Source organism: Agelaius phoeniceus, chromosome 15, assembly GCF_051311805.1.
Source record: "Agelaius phoeniceus isolate bAgePho1 chromosome 15, bAgePho1.hap1, whole genome shotgun sequence".
NCBI classification, from domain to species: Eukaryota; Metazoa; Chordata; class Aves; order Passeriformes; family Icteridae; genus Agelaius; species Agelaius phoeniceus.
In genome coordinates, this window is record NC_135279.1 from 15,140,368 (window position 1) to 15,154,290 (window position 13,923).

The window sequence follows — 13,923 nt, forward strand, 5'->3', positions numbered from 1 at the left end:
AAATTATTTCATCAGAAGGCTGGCTAAGAATAGAAAAAGAAAGAATGATAACAAAGGCTTGTGTCTCGGACAGAGAGTCTGAGCCAGCTGACTGTGATTGGCCATTAATTAGAAACAACCACATGAGCCCAATCCCAGATGCACCTGTTGCATTCCACAGCAGCAGATAACCATTGGTTACATTTTGTACCTGAGGCCTCTCAGCTTCTTAGGAGAAAAAATCCTAAGGAAAGAATTTTTCAGAAAATATCATGGCTACAGGCAGGGACAATTTCCACAGTCCCAGCTTGCTCTAAGTCCTGTCCAGCCTGGCCTTGGACACTTCAGGGATTCAGGGGCAGCCACAGCTGCTCTGGGCACCCTGAGCCAGGGGCTCCCCACCTTCACAGGAAGGAATTCCTTCCCAATATCCCATCCATCCCTGCCCTCTGGCGGTGGGAGCCATTCCCTGTGTCCTGTCACTCCAGGCTCTTATCCCAAATCCCTCTCCTGGAGCCCCTTTAGGCCCTGGCAGGGGCTCTGAGGTCTCTCCTGAAGCTCCTCCAGGCTGAAGAGCCCCATCTCCCAGCCTGTCTACACAGCAGATGCTGTGCCCAGCCCTTGGAGCATTTCTGTGCTCTCCCTGGACTTGCTGCAGCAGCTCCATGTCCTTGTTGTGCTGAGGAATTCCATGTAACCCAAGGATGCAGGAGAGGAATCATGGAATTGCTGAGCAGCTCTGCACAAGAGTCCCAGAGAGCAAGGGAGCCAGCCCAGCTGCAGTGCCACATTACCCACAGCAAACTGGGAGTTGCATTGTCCAGCCCTGCAGTTTCATTGTTGGAACCCTGGGTGCTGAGAATTTTAAACTTTCTGTGCTGAAAGGCACAGACCCACAAGAGAACTCTGCATTTGACCTGGGGCTGTGGAGAAGGCTTCCAAAATTGATTAATAGCACTGGGATTATGGGTGTGGAGTTGGTCAGGGTGAAAACACTTAGATTTGGGGTTTTCGTATATGGTGATGTATGAGAGCCAAGATGGAGAATTTTGGGTGTGGGTTAGTTGTCTCTTTTGAACCTCCTTCCTTCTTCATGAATCTGGCTGGTTTTCTCTAACTGGATGAAGGATGTCCTCATTGTGGGTTTGGGGTGATCATAACTGGGCTAAAAGCATAAATAATATAGATGTCAGCTGTTTATTGGGTAATTGGGACTTAAATAGCCTTGAACAGACACCATTGTAGCTCACTTTCTCAACTTGTAGAGAGAGTTCCCATCTCATGAGTTTGTAATAGACAATAAGCTTCAGAGTGAGACTTTAAAAACAACATCTTCTGATTTTTATTCACCCTGACCTTGGAGCAAGAGAGAGCCTGAAATTCCAACATTTCATTACTTTTCTGAAGCCCTTTCTGAATCCAACATAGGCAGAGAAATCTATGGGAAAGAAAAAAAATCCTGACAGCTCATAGAATCACAGAACCTTTTAGGCTGGAAAAGATCTCCAAGATCATCAAGTCCAAGCTTTGATCACCACCTTGTCAGCCAGACCAGAGCACTTCTGATTAAATCCTTTCTTCTATTCTTTAGTGTAGTTTTAATATATCATTTTCTTTTAATATAATATCTATCATAAAATAATAAATCAGTCTTCTGAAACATGGAGCCAAGATTCTCATCTCTTCCCTCGTCCTGGGACCCCAGGTCACACTGAGGCACAGTAACACCAGAGCATCTGGAAGGGCCGGTCCCGAAGATGCATTTGGGGAACCTTGGCCACGCTCTGTTCCCTCCCCCTTCCTAGGAAAGCCAGCAGCGCTGGCGCTCCGGCCGCAGGGAAGCCAAGCAGAAGCGCCTCGGGTGGCTCTGTCCTGCCAGAGGCCACTGCGGGAGCGAGGGCTGTGCCCGGCAGCGGGGCTCGAAGGGTCTGCCAGCCCCGGCCCGGGCAGCGGCACTCAGCTGGAGCACAGCTGGACACAGCTGGGGCACACCTGGACACAGCTGGAGCACAGCGGCGCACACAGCTGGGGCACAGCTGGGGCACAGCTGGAGCAGCGAGGGCTCCCCCGGCGGGGCCGGGCAGCAGCAGCGGTGCCGGACGGGGCTGGGCTGAGCTGAGCCGAGCTGAGCTGAGCCGAGCCGGGCGCTCGGAGCCTTTGGCAGCTCCGCGCGGGGTTTGGCAGCGGCTGGAGGAAGGAGCGGAGCAAGGAAGCGTTGGGGTGTGAGCTGGCCGTGAGTCACCGCACAGACACACGGACACACAGACACACAAACCCAGCCCGAGGGGCGCTCGCTGCAGGTGCGGGCACAGCGGCGGGGCCCGGCGGTGCGGCCCCGGGATGGCACGGACAGGTAGGGACAGCTCCGGCCTGGGGGGCTCTGGGATGGGGCCAAGGAAAGCTGTGCCTGGTCCGGGCTGGTGGTGCCAGCGACAGAACTGCTCGGAGCAGGAGGCTGGGCTGGGGACCCCCAAAACCCCCTTTGAGCTGAGTCAGCACATGTTCAGGAGCCTTTAATCTTTGCTTGCTGCTTCTTTTGCAAATCTGGCCATCAGAGATCAGACTGTGCCGGCTGACCAGCGCCTGGTGCTGGCAGGGATGTGTTCACACCTTCAGGGGTCATTTTCTAGCACCCCTCTGTGGGCTGGGGATGAATCAAATCGCTGGGTGAGGAAGGAGAAAACATGAAGCCATCTGTTGCAATTTCCTGCCCCAGATTACAGAGGAACAAACAGAGCTGGGGCTCTCTCTGGTCACACTGATACATCTGGCTTAATTGTCTGTAACTTCGCATTTCTAGTTCCTGCAGGCATTTCCTGCTCGTTCTGGAGCGGGAGCCTGCAGCAAGGCAGGGCAGGCAGAGCCTCGGGAGGCTCCCGGGGCGGGCAGGGTGGCACAGGTGGCACAGGTGGCACGGGTGGCACAGGTGGCACTGGTGGCATAGGTGGCACAGGTGGCACAGGTGGCACGGGTGGCACGGGTGGCACAGGTGGCACAGGTGGCACGGGTGCATTCCTGGGTGTTTGGCTGCTGCCCGAGCGCTGTCCCAGCCGTGGCTCAGCGGCCAGGCGGGTGCAGGAGGGACGAGGGCAGTGCCCTGTCCCCGAGGGGTGGCTCTGCAGGGCCCAGCCTGCCCCAGCCACCCCTCCAGCCTGGGTCTGTAAGAGCTGAAATGAGGGATGTGGGACTCCAGGTGGCTCTTCAAAATGCAGTTTATTCTATTCAAGAGGTTCCAGCAGTCAGGGTCGTGGGTGACAGAGCTGTGCCTACAGCTGTCAGCTCCAGCTGCAGGCAGGCCTGGAGACCCTTTGGTTTTGGTTACAATGCATTATATAATTTTCTTTTGTTACATTACATTATATACTTTTCTTTGCTGAGCATCTTAATACAGTAGAACCAATCTATACCTTAACTTTTACCTATAGCCTATCATAACTACTATAATTACCATATTCTTGTTACTATTCTCCAATCACTAACAGTTAGTACATTACAGTTTAAGCTAGAAATTGTTTTTCAGTTTTCTTGCAGTGGAAAATTCTGAGACCTTTTTTCTATTTGCAACATTTGCTGACTTGTTTGCCTGTGCTATTTTTCTGCTTGGTAAAAACATCTTCCTGTTTGAGGTGAGTTTATCTTTTGCTCTAAGCCATAAAAACCCCTTCTAACTAACACACCCTTTGCCTCCTTGGTTATCCAGTAAGACTGGCTCAACAATTCCTTTCTTCTCTATCAAAACTTGCTTCCATCTCTATTCCTTCATCAGACTCTACATTTAAAAATCTTTCTGCTAAGCACACACATCTATGAGACTTTCTTGTCAAACTTTCATCCTTCCCAACATGGGTCAGAGTGCTCCCCTCAGCTGCCATTTGTGACTATGGTCACAAGGGTTTTCAGGATGAAGAAGAGACGAGAATGTTGACTCTATGATCAGAAGGCTTGATTTATTATTTTATGATATATGTTACATTAAGACTATACTAAAAAGAAATAGAAAGGAAAAGGTTTCTTCAGAAGCTAGCTAAGCTAAGAGTAGAAAAGCATGAATAACAAAGATCTGTGTCTCAGACAGAGAGCAAGAGCCAGCTCTGCCATGAGTGGTCAGTAAATCTAAACATCCACAGGAGACCAATCACAGGTCTACCTGTTGCATTCTACAGCAGCAGATAACCATTGGTTACTTTTGGTTGCTGAAACTGCAGCTTGTTACAAGGAAAAATCCTAAGAAAGGATTTTTCATGAAATCCTGAATGAAAGATGTCTGCGACAGCCATTCTCCTGTTTCTCCTCCAGTTTTTAGGTTGCTCACCATGAGTGTGGCTGTGCTGCTGCTCCTGCTGCTGGGGCTGGGGGTGCAGGTGGCTGCACAGGGCAGGAGGAACAGATGTTTCTTCAACCGCACCCAGGAGTTCTGTGTGTGCTACAACCTGTCTGAGGAGACGGCTGGGAGCATCATCCAGTGCCTGCCAGCGACTGTGGTGGAGTTTTGGGGTGGAGATCTGGAGAAATACACAGCCTTCCCCATTGGGGACCTGGAGGACTCCATCATTGACACTCTGGGTTCCCTTATCATCCAGAAAATCATTATTGGGAATGTCCTGGTGCCTGAGGTGCTCCTGGCCCGTGTGCTGAGGTTCTTCTCCTACACCCACGTGCAGGAGCTGGCCTTTGACAGCTGCATTTTCCAGGGCACGGGTGACTGGAGTGACATGGACGGGCAGGACCTGCCTATCCTGTCCCTGAGCTTCCACAACGTGACCTCTGCTCCTCTGACAGGCCATGAGCCGGCCTTCTCCAGCCTGGGCAGGTGGCTGGGGACCCTGCAGGAGCTGGCTGTCACCGGCTCCCGTGTCACCGGCCTGCCCTGTGCCATCGGGAGGCTGCTCGGAGCCCTGCACTCCCTGGACCTGGCACACAACAGCCTCGGGGATGGGAGCCTGGCCCCTGCCTTCTGCCACGGAGCTTTCCCTCAGCTCCAGCAGCTGAGTCTGCACCACAACAACCTCAGCTCCTACCACGGTGTGTGTGAGGGCGTGGGGCTGCTGCCACAGCTCCAGCACCTGGATCTCAGCCACAACGAGCTCAGGGCAGACCCATCCTCCTCCTGCCAGTGGCCACCATCCCTCCAGCACTTCAACCTGTCCAACACTGGCTTGGATGAAGTGCCAGCCCCACTGCCTCCCCACCTCCAGGTGCTGGACATGAGCCACAACCACCTCCACGCCGTGGACATCTCCCTCAGCTCCTTGAGGAAACTCTTCCTGAACCAAAACCTGCTGCAGGCCGTGCCCTCCATCAGGGATTACCCCAAGCTGGACACCCTCCACCTGGACAACAACTCCATTTCAGAGCTGCCCAGGGCTGAGGTGAAGCTCCTGGGGCGCCTGCAGGACGTGGCTGTGGCTGGGAACCCCTTCAGCTGCTCCTGCTCCGGGGCCGGGGGGCTGCAGGCGCTGGCAGCCACGGGGCACCTGGGCCAGGCCTGGCCTGGGGACTACAGGTGCCACTCCCCAGAGCAGTACCAGGGCTGGCAGGTGGCACAGGTGCCCGTGTCCGTGCTGCACTGTGACCCTGCCGCCGTGGCGGCCCCGCTCTGCGTGGTCCTGGCCCTACTGACTGGGGCTGGGGCCGTGTGGGTGGCCAGGAGCAGGTCCTGCCACAGAGCCTGAGGGGCACCGGGACCCTGCACAGCAGAGCTGCCCCACAGGGGCTCCTGGGCACCCCACAGTGCCCTGTTCTGCTCTTGCTGTGCCCACAGGGGCTCCTGGGCACCCCACAGCGCCCTGTTCTGCTCTTGCTGTGCCCACAGGGGCTCCTGGGCACCCCACAGCGCCCTGTTCTGCTCTTGCTGTGCCCACAGGGGCTCCCCAGGGAGCAGGGCTGTCCACAGGGCTTTCCTGCTGTGCCTCTATCATAGCAGAGAGCCCCTGAATAATGGGGAATAGTGAGCATTGACTCCATGATTGACTCCATGACTCCAAAATCACTTTATTCTACTGTATTAAACTACACCAATAAGAAAAACCCCATTGCCCTTGAAGACAATCTGATATAGCTCTGACCTAATCAATCAATCCAAACACGATCACCAGTGGTCAATTAAGGATTCACCCTTTGGTAAACAATCTCCATAACACATTCCACACGTGCACAACAACAGGTGCAGCGAGTGGAGGCAGGAATTGTTTCTCATTCTTTTCTCAGAGCTTTCTCACAGCTTCCCAGGAAAATCCTGAGAGAGCTGTGTCTGTCTCTGTTCAGAAGATGAGTCTGTCCATGTTCAGAGAGCTGTGTCTGTCCCTGTTCAGAGGATGAGTCTGTCCCTGTTCAGAGGATGAGTCTGTCCATGTTCAGAGAGCTGTGTCTGTCCCTGTTCAGAGGATGAGTCTGTCCATGTTCAGAGAGCTGTGTCTGTCCCTGTTCAGAGGATGAGTCTGTCCATGTTCAGAGGATGAGTCTGTCCATGTTCAGAGAGCTGTGTCTGTCCATGTTCAGACAGCTGTGTCTGTCCCTGTTCAGAGAATGTCTGTCTCTGTTCAGAGGATGTGTGATTAGCACATGCCTGTGCCCAGCAGGTCCTGGGGCACCCCTCACCTCCAGCCCTGTGCCATCTCCCACTGGGGATGTCCCTGTGGCCAAGTGCAGCTCCCCAAGCCCTGCTGTCACCTGCCCTGGACAAGCTCAGCTCCATCAGATCCCACTGGCAGCACTCAGATGTCCCCGGCCTTGCTGGGCTCTGCTGGTTCCCCCCCAGAGCCCCCCACACCTTTCAGCCCCTCCAGTCCAGGCATCCTTGGGGCCTCCATGGGCCCTGGGCTGATCCTCCCTCTCCTCACCCTGGATGACAGGTTTGGCAGGATGCTGCTTGCCTGCTCTTGTGCCTAAGGGTAAAACCAAAAACCCATGAAAAACAGGAAAATTACTAAATTAAACACCCTGCACACAAATGCTAATGGGCTGGAGCAGCTCCTGACACCTGGACCTGAGGCAGTGGCAGATGGGTCCAAGTGGGACCTTGAGGAAGTGCAACCAGAAACTTTTTAAGTGATTAAAAAAAAATTTAATTTGTTCTGGGTTATTCAGAGAATCTCTCATAGTGAGGAGGAAATGGATTATTGGGATGCAGAACTGGGGAATATTCAATGAAAGGGGTGGGTGAGGAAGGGACAGGCTGGGAAAATGGGGATGGGGGAGAATCATAGAATCACGGGGCAGTTTCAGTTGAAAGGAACCTTAAAGCTCATCTCATTCCACCCCTGCCATGGCAGGGACACCTTCCACCATCCCAGGCTGCTCCAAGCCCTGTCCAGCCTGGCCTTGGGCACTGCCAGGGATCCAGGGGCAGCCCCAGCTGCTCTGGGCACCTGTCCACCCTCCCAGGGAGGAATTCCTTCCCAGTATCCCATCCATCCCTGTCCCCTGGCAGTGTGAAGCCATTCCCCCTGTCCTGTCACTCTGTGTCCTGGGGCTGGTGGTGGGCAGTGCTCACCTGGCCAGCCCTGCTCCTCTCCCCCAGGGCCTATCCTGCCTCTGTGTGCCTGGGTGTTCCCTGTGTCCCTCCCTGTCTCTGTTTGGGCACAGGTACACCTGCCCTGAGGGCAAACACAGCCTGGGCTGCCTGGGGGTGGGGGAAGCACCAAGGCAGGAGCTGGGGAGCTGCAGAACAGGGCAGGGGGTCAGGAGTGGATCAGGAGGGACTGGGGGTGTGCCTTGCCCAGGTGGAGGGGCTGTGGGGCTGTGCCAGCGGCCCTGGGCAGCCCCAGGGCGGATGGGCAGAGCCCTGGGCAGCCCCAGGGAGGGTGGGCAGTGCCCTGGGCAGCCCCAGGGAGGATGAGCACAGCCCTGGGCAGCCCCAGGGAGGGTGGGCACAGCCCTGGGCAGCCCCAGGGAGGGTGGGCACAGCCCTGGGCAGCCCCAGGGAGGATGGGCAGTGCCCTGGGCAGCCCCAGGGAGGGTGGGCAGAGCCCTGGGCAGCCCCAGGGAGGATGGGCAGAGCCCTGGGCAGCCCCAGGGAGGGTGGGCAGTGCCCTGAGCAGTCCCAGCAAGGATGGGCACAGCCCTGGGCAGCCCCAGGGAGGATGGGCAGTGCCCTGGGCAGCCCCAGGGAGGGTGGGCAGAGCCCTGGGCAGCCCCAGGGAGGGTGGGCAGTGCCCTGGGCAGCCCCAGGGAGGGTGGGCACAGCCCTGGGCTGTGGGAGGGGGGCTGGGGGCTCAGGGTGTTGGGGAAGGCTCTGCTGGTGTTAACAGGGTGTCCCTGCACCTGGGGAGTGCTGGCCTGGCTGGACATGGAACAGGGAGCAGCAGCTGCTGCTGATAGATGAGGAAGGAGAAATCAGGACTCAGTTCCTGGAGCAAGGTGTCTCCAGGCTGCTCTGGCTCTGCCCACATCCATCAATAATGCAGGAGAACCAAATCCCCAGGTAACACCATCCCTGCCCTGGCAGACAGCAGCTCAGGGGCACTGCTGCCACACTGCCCATGGAGCAGGTGAGTGCTGTGCTGGGGGACAGCCCAGCTTGGCTTGCAGGGACCTGCCAGGGGTCTCCTCCAGCTCCTGCTGCTGCTGAGTGCGTGGCTCCTTCCCCTCTGTGCCTGCAGGCTGAGCAGGACGTCAGCGTGCGAGCAGCCCTGGGACTGCAGCAGGCAGCAGGTAGAGCTCAGGGCACCCCAGAGCCCTCACCTGGACACCAGGGAACAAGGGACAGGCTGGCACCACAGCTGTGCTGGCACTGGGACACCAGGGAACAAGGGACAGGCCGGCACCACAGCTGTGCTGGCACTGGGACCAAGCTGGTGTGGGCAGTGCTGACAGGGACAGGGTGTCCTCCCCATCCTGGTGGCTCTGAGGGCCCAGGAGGCCTCAGGAATGAGGTGAAGCCCTGGGATGTGGGAGCTGAAGCCCTGGGATGTGGGAGCTGAAGCCCTGGGATGTGGCTCCAGGTACAGGGGGTGCAGGACAGGGCTGAGATGGGGCGGTGACCCTGCACCCCATGGCACACTCGGTGTTTGCAGGGCCAGGAGAAGGCTGGGTGGATGGCAGCAAGGACCCTCTACAGCTCCTCCTGGCTGGGAAGGAGCCCCAGGTGAGTGCTGTAGGCAGGGACAGCCAGGGCACGAGGGTCCCTGGGAGACCAGAAGGGAGCAGGGCTCTGGGACACCCCCTGGGACACCCCTGATGGGAGCTGAGGTCCTGGGCTGACCCTGCCCCACACCCTATGGGCCCCTCCCTTGTAGGGACTCCTGGGGGTTCCCAGAGGGCCAGGGAGGGGAGGGGGTCTCTCCTCAGCTCGTGCCAGGCCCTCTGTGCCACCCCTGCCATCTCCTCCCAGCGTGCCCAGCCCCTCTTCTGCCCTGCCCTGGTCATGCTGGGGTAGGGGAAAGCTGAACATTATCCCCCTCCTTGCACCAGCAGAGCTCCCTGACTGTCGATGGGGTTTTCCACATGGATGCAGGACAGGTACCCTGAACTCCAAGTCCTTCCCTGTACCCCAACCCCAGCCACATGGGCCAGGGACATCTGCACCATGCTGGCCATGCCATGGCTGTGCTATGCTGGCTGTGCCATGCTGTGCCATGCTGGCTGTGCCATGCTGTGCCATGCTGTGCCATGCTGTGCCATGCTGGCTGTGCCAGTCTGTGCCAGTCTGTGCCATCCCATGGCTGTGCCATGCTGTGCCATGCTGGCTGTGCCAGTCTGGCTGTGCCATGCTGTGCCATGCTGGCCCATGCCATGCTGTGCCATGCTGTGCCATGCCATGGCTGTGCCATGCTATGCCATGCTGTGCCATGCTGGCCATGCCATGCTATGCCATGCTGGCTGTGCCATGCTGTGCCATGCTGGATGTGTCTCTCCTACAGGAGAAGGTCCTGGAGCTGGCAAGGCCCCAGCTGGCCCTGGTTCCCCTTGGCTACAGCGTGTCCCTGCTGCTGTGGGACCCCCATGGCCCTGGGACACAGCTGCCCTTCCAGAGTGTCATCTGGCAGGTGAGGGCACAGGGGACAGCTGACAGGGAGAGGGGACAGCACAACTGTGCAGTGCTGGGCTCCTGGGTCACCCAGCAGACCCCAATCCCACCAGGGCAGGGCTGAGACCCAGCCATGGGTCTGGGAACCAGCAGCTCCCAGCTTGTCCACAGGTGATTGACACCGTCTTCCAAGAGCTGGAGGCCTTGGGGGATGACACTCAGAGCCTGCAGATGGTCAGCCTGGTGCAGGTAGGGCAGGATGGCCTGGCATGAGGGTCCCATTCCCTCTCTGCTGCTGCCCAGACCCTGCTGTGCCAAGAGCACATCTTGCCCTGTGCTGGCATCCAGTCCCCTCATCCAGAGGGTGACCAGGGATTGGGGACCTTTGGATCCCAGGTGTTCTCACCTCTTTCCAGGACTTCCCACTGAGCACCTCCTGGGCTCCAGCAGCATGGTGGGACCAGGATCACCCTCTAACCCCTTCCTGCTCCCACCACAGCTGGGCTGTCTGGGCCAGTCACTGCTCCAGTGTGGCTTTGACTGGCACAGGAGTGATGCCAGCTCCTGCCCTTTGGCCCTGGGATGCTGCCAGGGGTCTGATAAGCTCCACACAGGGCTCGGGCGTTCCCAGGGCTCTGCCCTTCCCTGGTGCCAGGGCTGGGAAAGCTGGGAGTTGCCCCAAAATGAGCCTTTCTCAACCCTCACCTGTGCATAGCCACAAGCACTGCAGGCCCCTGGTGAGTGTGGGATGCCAGCAGCTCCCTTTTCCTGCCCCCTGCCTGATGCAGCCCCCTCATTCCAGGTCAGCACCCAGGACAAAGCCTGGGACCTGCTCCATCCTGACGGCCGAGCCCTGCAGGTGGTGGATGTGGCACCCCTGGGCCTGTAGGTACCTGATGCCCCAGGGCTGAGCGTGGCTCCTGGGGGCTGGCATCAGGGTGGGCTGGGCAGGGAGCAGGGTGCCCAGCCTCAGCATGGCCAGGGGTGTTCCTCAGAGAGAGCAGGGCGTGGGTGTGACCCTCCCTGCTTGGTCCTGCCTCCCTCTGCTTCCAGGATGGTGGAGGAGGCGACAGAAGTGGCTGTGCCCGATGCCCAGGCTGCCATCAGCGCCTACGCCAGGGGGCTGGGTGCCCTCCCAGCCCTGTTCCAGGGGTGTGCTCAGCATTCCCTCACAGACAGGCGCTCAGCTGTGCAGGGGTGAGGGATTTGGCCCAGATCCCACAGGTTGGGAAGGGCTGGGCCATGGGGTGCTGGGGCTGGCTCTGCTGCAGCCCCAGTCCCACACCAGCCCCTCTCTCTCCCCAGGGCTGGCAGCCTCTTCACTCTCACCGTGGAGCGGGAGCTGGGGGGTGGCAGGCGCCAGCGCTCGGCCCTCAGGATCCTGCTGTCCCCAGGGGCCAGCGGGCCCTGCCCCAGGCTGTATGTACAGGGCTGAGCTCTGCTCCCCCTCAGCACTCCCTGTGCCTGCTGGGAAGGGCCAAGGAATTCCATCCCTGTGGGTGAAGCGGGAGGGACACCCCAGTGGGAGCCAAGGAGGTGTCACTGCTCCCTGGGGACATGGGCTTGGGGATATGTGGGGCCACCCCATCCCTGGGTCCCTGCCTGGCACAGTAAGAGCCAGCCCTCTCCTGGGTGTCTCTGCCCACGTGCAGGGAACCTGGAGCTGTCTGCCTGCCCTGGATCGTGGAGCGGCTGCTGGAGGGGAACAGCCTGACCTTCCTGCTGCTGTGTGTGTCACTGCCAGGTAGCCCCTGGGACTGGGACACACTCTGGATGTCCCCTCCCTGAGGATTCCCCCCATCCTGCCCCACACCTGGCACTCAGTCCCTGCTGCTGCCCAGGGAGGGAACACCTGCAGTCACTGGAAGCTGGACACAGCTCCACTCATCTCCATCACACCCCCGTGCTGGGGGTCCCCATGGCCCCTGCCCAGAGCTTGCTGTTCTCCCAGACACCTCCAGAGAGGAGATCCTGGGAGCTCTGGGACTGGCTGAGAGGGTGAAGCAGCTGGCCAAGACCATCTCTGCCACACTCTGGGACCCCGAGGAGGAGATTGCAGCGCGCCGGAGGGAGATCCGAGGGCTGCGCGTGGAGCTGCTGGCTGGGCCTGGCCACCCTGAGCAGAGGAGAGCTGTGGCCCAGCTGAGGAGAGCACTGAGGGAGCTGCAGGTGGGGAATGCCCCTGGATCCACGGGACTGGCATGGAACTCGTTCCCTGGGCTGGGTAAGGTGCAGGCTCCTGACCCATCCTGGTGTCAAGGCCCTTGTCCAGCACTGAGGGCAGGGCTAAAGCTGCCACGGGGGTGAGATGTGTCTCTGGAGCCACACCAGACCTGGAGGGCTGAAACACTCCAATAAGTTCCCCTTTTTCAGGTGCTGAAGAGTCAAAGGTGGGAGAAAAAGCAGGCCAAGGTGCTTGGGACAAGTGAGATGCACCAGCCCAGCGCCGAGGTGGGCAGAGATCAGGCCAGGCCCCCTCAGCCAGGGACAGCCAGGTGCAGGAAAAGCCCTGAATCCCAGCTGTGTCCCTGTAATGTCTCCTTCTCTGATAGGAGCAGGTCTCTGCAGGGAATGCAGCTCCAGGCCAGCAGCCTGGGACCCAGACACCCCTGGAGCCAGCAGAGCCAGAGCATGGGGCCAGGTGTGCATCCCGCAAATGGGTGGAGGACATGTGGGCACAGAGCATGGCTGTACACGGTGGGAAATGCCCCACTCTCCATCTGAACATCCTCCTTCAGTCCCCCGTGTCACACTCATCCTCCTCCCCTGTCCCCACACTGCAGGACGGGCTGACAGCAGAAGCCAGGGAGGGGACAGCCAAGCTCTGGCCAGTGCAGGGCAGGGGCTGCTGGAGGAGCCATCCCAGAGCAAAGTGTCACAGCCACGGCCCGGGTGTGACAGCGTGAGTGGGAGCCCACAGGGTCCCTGTGCCAGGCCAGCTCTGCTGCCAGCACTGGCTCCTGGTGCCACCCCAGCCCGCTGTGCTCTCCTGCAGGCAGGGAGCCAGTGCCAGCCGTGCCCATCCCCGGAGGTGCAGCACGCCCTGGCCAGGGCACAGAGGCAGCGGCTGCGGGCTCAGCACTGCCGGCAGCTGCAGCGAGAGCTCGGGGCCGGCTCTGTGCCAGCCCGGGAGCACAGCAGGGAGGTGAGCACAGGCAGAGCCCAGCACTGCGAGCTCCTGCCTCTCCTCCCCTGGCACTGCTCTACCAAGTGCAGCCCAAGGAAGCAGGGACACCCCGGAGCTGCCCTGGCCGTGTCCCTGTCCCCACAGTGGGACACAGAGCGCTGGCAGCGGGAGGTGACCGCGCTGGGCCTGAGCCTGGAGGCAGCGCTGCGGGAGCGGGAGGCGGCCGAGTGGGAGCTGGAGGCTCTGCTCCTCAACCACCGCCAGGAGATGCGGGGCTGCAGACAGCACCTGCTGCAGGTGGGCAGGCAGGGCTGGGGACACCTCTCCTGGCTGTGCAGGGCTGTGCCAGACCGCCCCGGGCATCCGCAGGTGCTCCGGGACCAGCAGCGCCTGGCGGAGGAGCAGCGGGCAGCCCTGGAGCGCCGGCACCGGGAGCTGCTGCAGGAGGCGCTGCGGGAACTCGCCGAGCACAAACAGCGCCTGCGGGACACCCCGCGGGCAGGCACGGCCGGTGCCATCTCACAGACCCCCTGAGCCACGGGCGTGGGAACAGCTGGCCTGGCAGCACTGGGTCCCTGCTCTGAGCCACCAGCCATGCCAGGAGACTGGGCAGCCCCAGGCACAGGAGTTATCCCAGACCTCTGGCTGTGTTCCCGAGGGAAAGCCTGCTCTGTGCTGGGAACCTGCCTGTGGGAGCACAGCTCAGCCTGCTGGCTGCCGGCCCCAGCTGCAGCCACAGAATAAAGTGGGTGCCCCTCAGCTGTGAGTGTTGTCAGGTTCAGACACACCCTGGTCCCCAAACCTGTCCCAGGGGCACAGCCACCATCCCTCAGGGCAGGCAGACACAGGA

At 59.5% G+C, this 13,923-nt stretch overlaps 1 protein-coding gene across 1 annotated transcript; it reads left to right on the plus strand.

Moving 5' to 3' along the window:
• The first annotated feature begins 1,802 nt into the window (after positions 1-1,802).
• Positions 1,803-7,051, plus strand: CD14 (CD14 molecule). The gene is made up of 2 exons (XM_077186533.1): positions 1,803-2,332; positions 4,276-7,051. The coding sequence occupies exons 1-2, from the start codon at positions 2,320-2,322 to the stop codon at positions 5,649-5,651; spliced, it is 1,389 nt and encodes a 462-aa protein (XP_077042648.1). The 5' UTR covers positions 1,803-2,319; the 3' UTR covers positions 5,652-7,051.
• The last annotated feature ends 6,872 nt before the right edge of the window (positions 7,052-13,923 follow it).